This window comes from Cicer arietinum, chromosome 7 (genome assembly GCF_000331145.2).
Source record: "Cicer arietinum cultivar CDC Frontier isolate Library 1 chromosome 7, Cicar.CDCFrontier_v2.0, whole genome shotgun sequence".
NCBI lineage: Eukaryota > Viridiplantae > Streptophyta > Magnoliopsida > Fabales > Fabaceae > Cicer > Cicer arietinum.
In genome coordinates, this window is record NC_021166.2 from 32,127,683 (window position 1) to 32,129,167 (window position 1,485).

The following is a 1,485-nucleotide window of genomic DNA, read 5'->3' on the forward strand; positions in this document are numbered from 1 at the left end:
TCTAAACAAACTCTCAACATTTACAACCATAAAATCTGATGAAAAAGCATGTTGTGCAATGTCCGTTTTTATTATTATTATTATTATTTTTTGAAATATAACAAATAAAATCCTAAAACAAATAAAATGTTAAATAATAAAATCCTAAATAATACCCCCACACTTAAATTACACATTGTCCTCAATGAAAGTAACAAGTATAAAATAAGAGTAACGAAATGGAGCTCTTTGTTCAAACTTCAGTGTAGGTGGGCTTTTCTAAGGAGAGTTCTTCTATAGTTCTTCGTTGTCCATTTACTTTGATCCGCTTTCTTGATGTTTTCACTTTTTATTTCCACTACACCATGAGGAAAAATGTTAGTAACAACAAAAGGGTCAATCTACTTCGATCGAAGTTTCCCAGCCATAATTTTCAGATGGGAGTTGAACAATAAAACTTTTTGGCCAATGGAAAATTCCTTCCTAGAAATCATCTTATCATGAAAGTGATTAATTTTCAACTTATAGATCCGAGAGTTCTAATAAGCTTCAAGTCTAAGCTCTTCAAGTTATTGCAATTGAAGCTTTCTCTTTAAACATGTTTTCTCCATCTCAAGGTTACAACTCTTGACTACCAAATAAGCATGGTACTCTATTTCCACTAGGACGTGGTATGCCTTACCAAACACAAGTCGATAAGGGGACATCCCAATTGGTGTTTTATAGGCTGTTCTATAAGCCCAAAGAGTTTCTTCAAGTTGGTGGCTCCAGTCTTTCCTATTTGGTTGCACCATCTTTTCTAAGATCTGTTTGATTTCCCTAGTTGAGGTTTGAGCATTCCCATTAGTCTGGGGATGATAAGAAGTAGAAACTCTGTGCACAATCCTATATTTCCGAAGCAAAGCATCCATGGTCTGGTTCCAAAAATTAGTGCCTTGATCACTTATGATGGTCCGGGGTATTCCAAACCTGCAAAAAAATATTTGATCTGATAAAACCTGCAACAACTTTAGAATTATTAGTCCTAGTGGGTATTTCTTCCACCCACTTCGAAACATAATCAACAACTAGTAAAATATAGACAAACCAAAAGATACAGAAAAAGGGCCCATAAAGTCAATGCCCCACACATCAAATACTTCACAAAAAATTATAGGTTATTGAGACATCTCACTCCTACGAGTGATTGGTGTTCCTACTATTTGGCATTGTTCACAAGTTTTGTAAGTCTCAAAAGCATCTTTAAACAAAGTGGGCCAAAAGAAACCCGAGTCTAAGACTTTTCTTGCTTTCCGTTGAGGACCAAAATGTCCCCCCAGCTTGAGAGGCATGACAAAAATGAAGAATGGATTAAGTCTCAAGATGGGAAACACATCGCCTAATCACCTGGTCACTACAGAATTTCCATAGATATGGATCATCCCACACATAGTATTTGGCATCATTTTTAAGTTTGTGTATTTGTGTTCTTGATGCATCTGCAGGTAAGACTCCAGCAACTAGATA

The 1,485-nt window shown here is 35.8% G+C and overlaps 1 protein-coding gene across 1 annotated transcript; it reads right to left on the reverse strand.

Moving 5' to 3' along the window:
* Positions 1 to 548: 548 nt before the first annotated feature.
* On the reverse strand, positions 549 to 890 carry LOC113787737 (uncharacterized). The gene has a single exon (XM_027336872.1). The coding sequence runs from the start codon at positions 888 to 890 to the stop codon at positions 549 to 551; it is 342 nt and encodes a 113-aa protein (XP_027192673.1).
* Positions 891 to 1,485: the final 595 nt, after the last annotated feature.

Bases quoted from the DNA above. Each gene is read 5' to 3' on its own strand.
- LOC113787737 (XM_027336872.1), bottom strand. From the start codon at position 890: ATGGATGCTTTGCTTCGGAAATATAGGATTGTGCACAGAGTTTCTACT.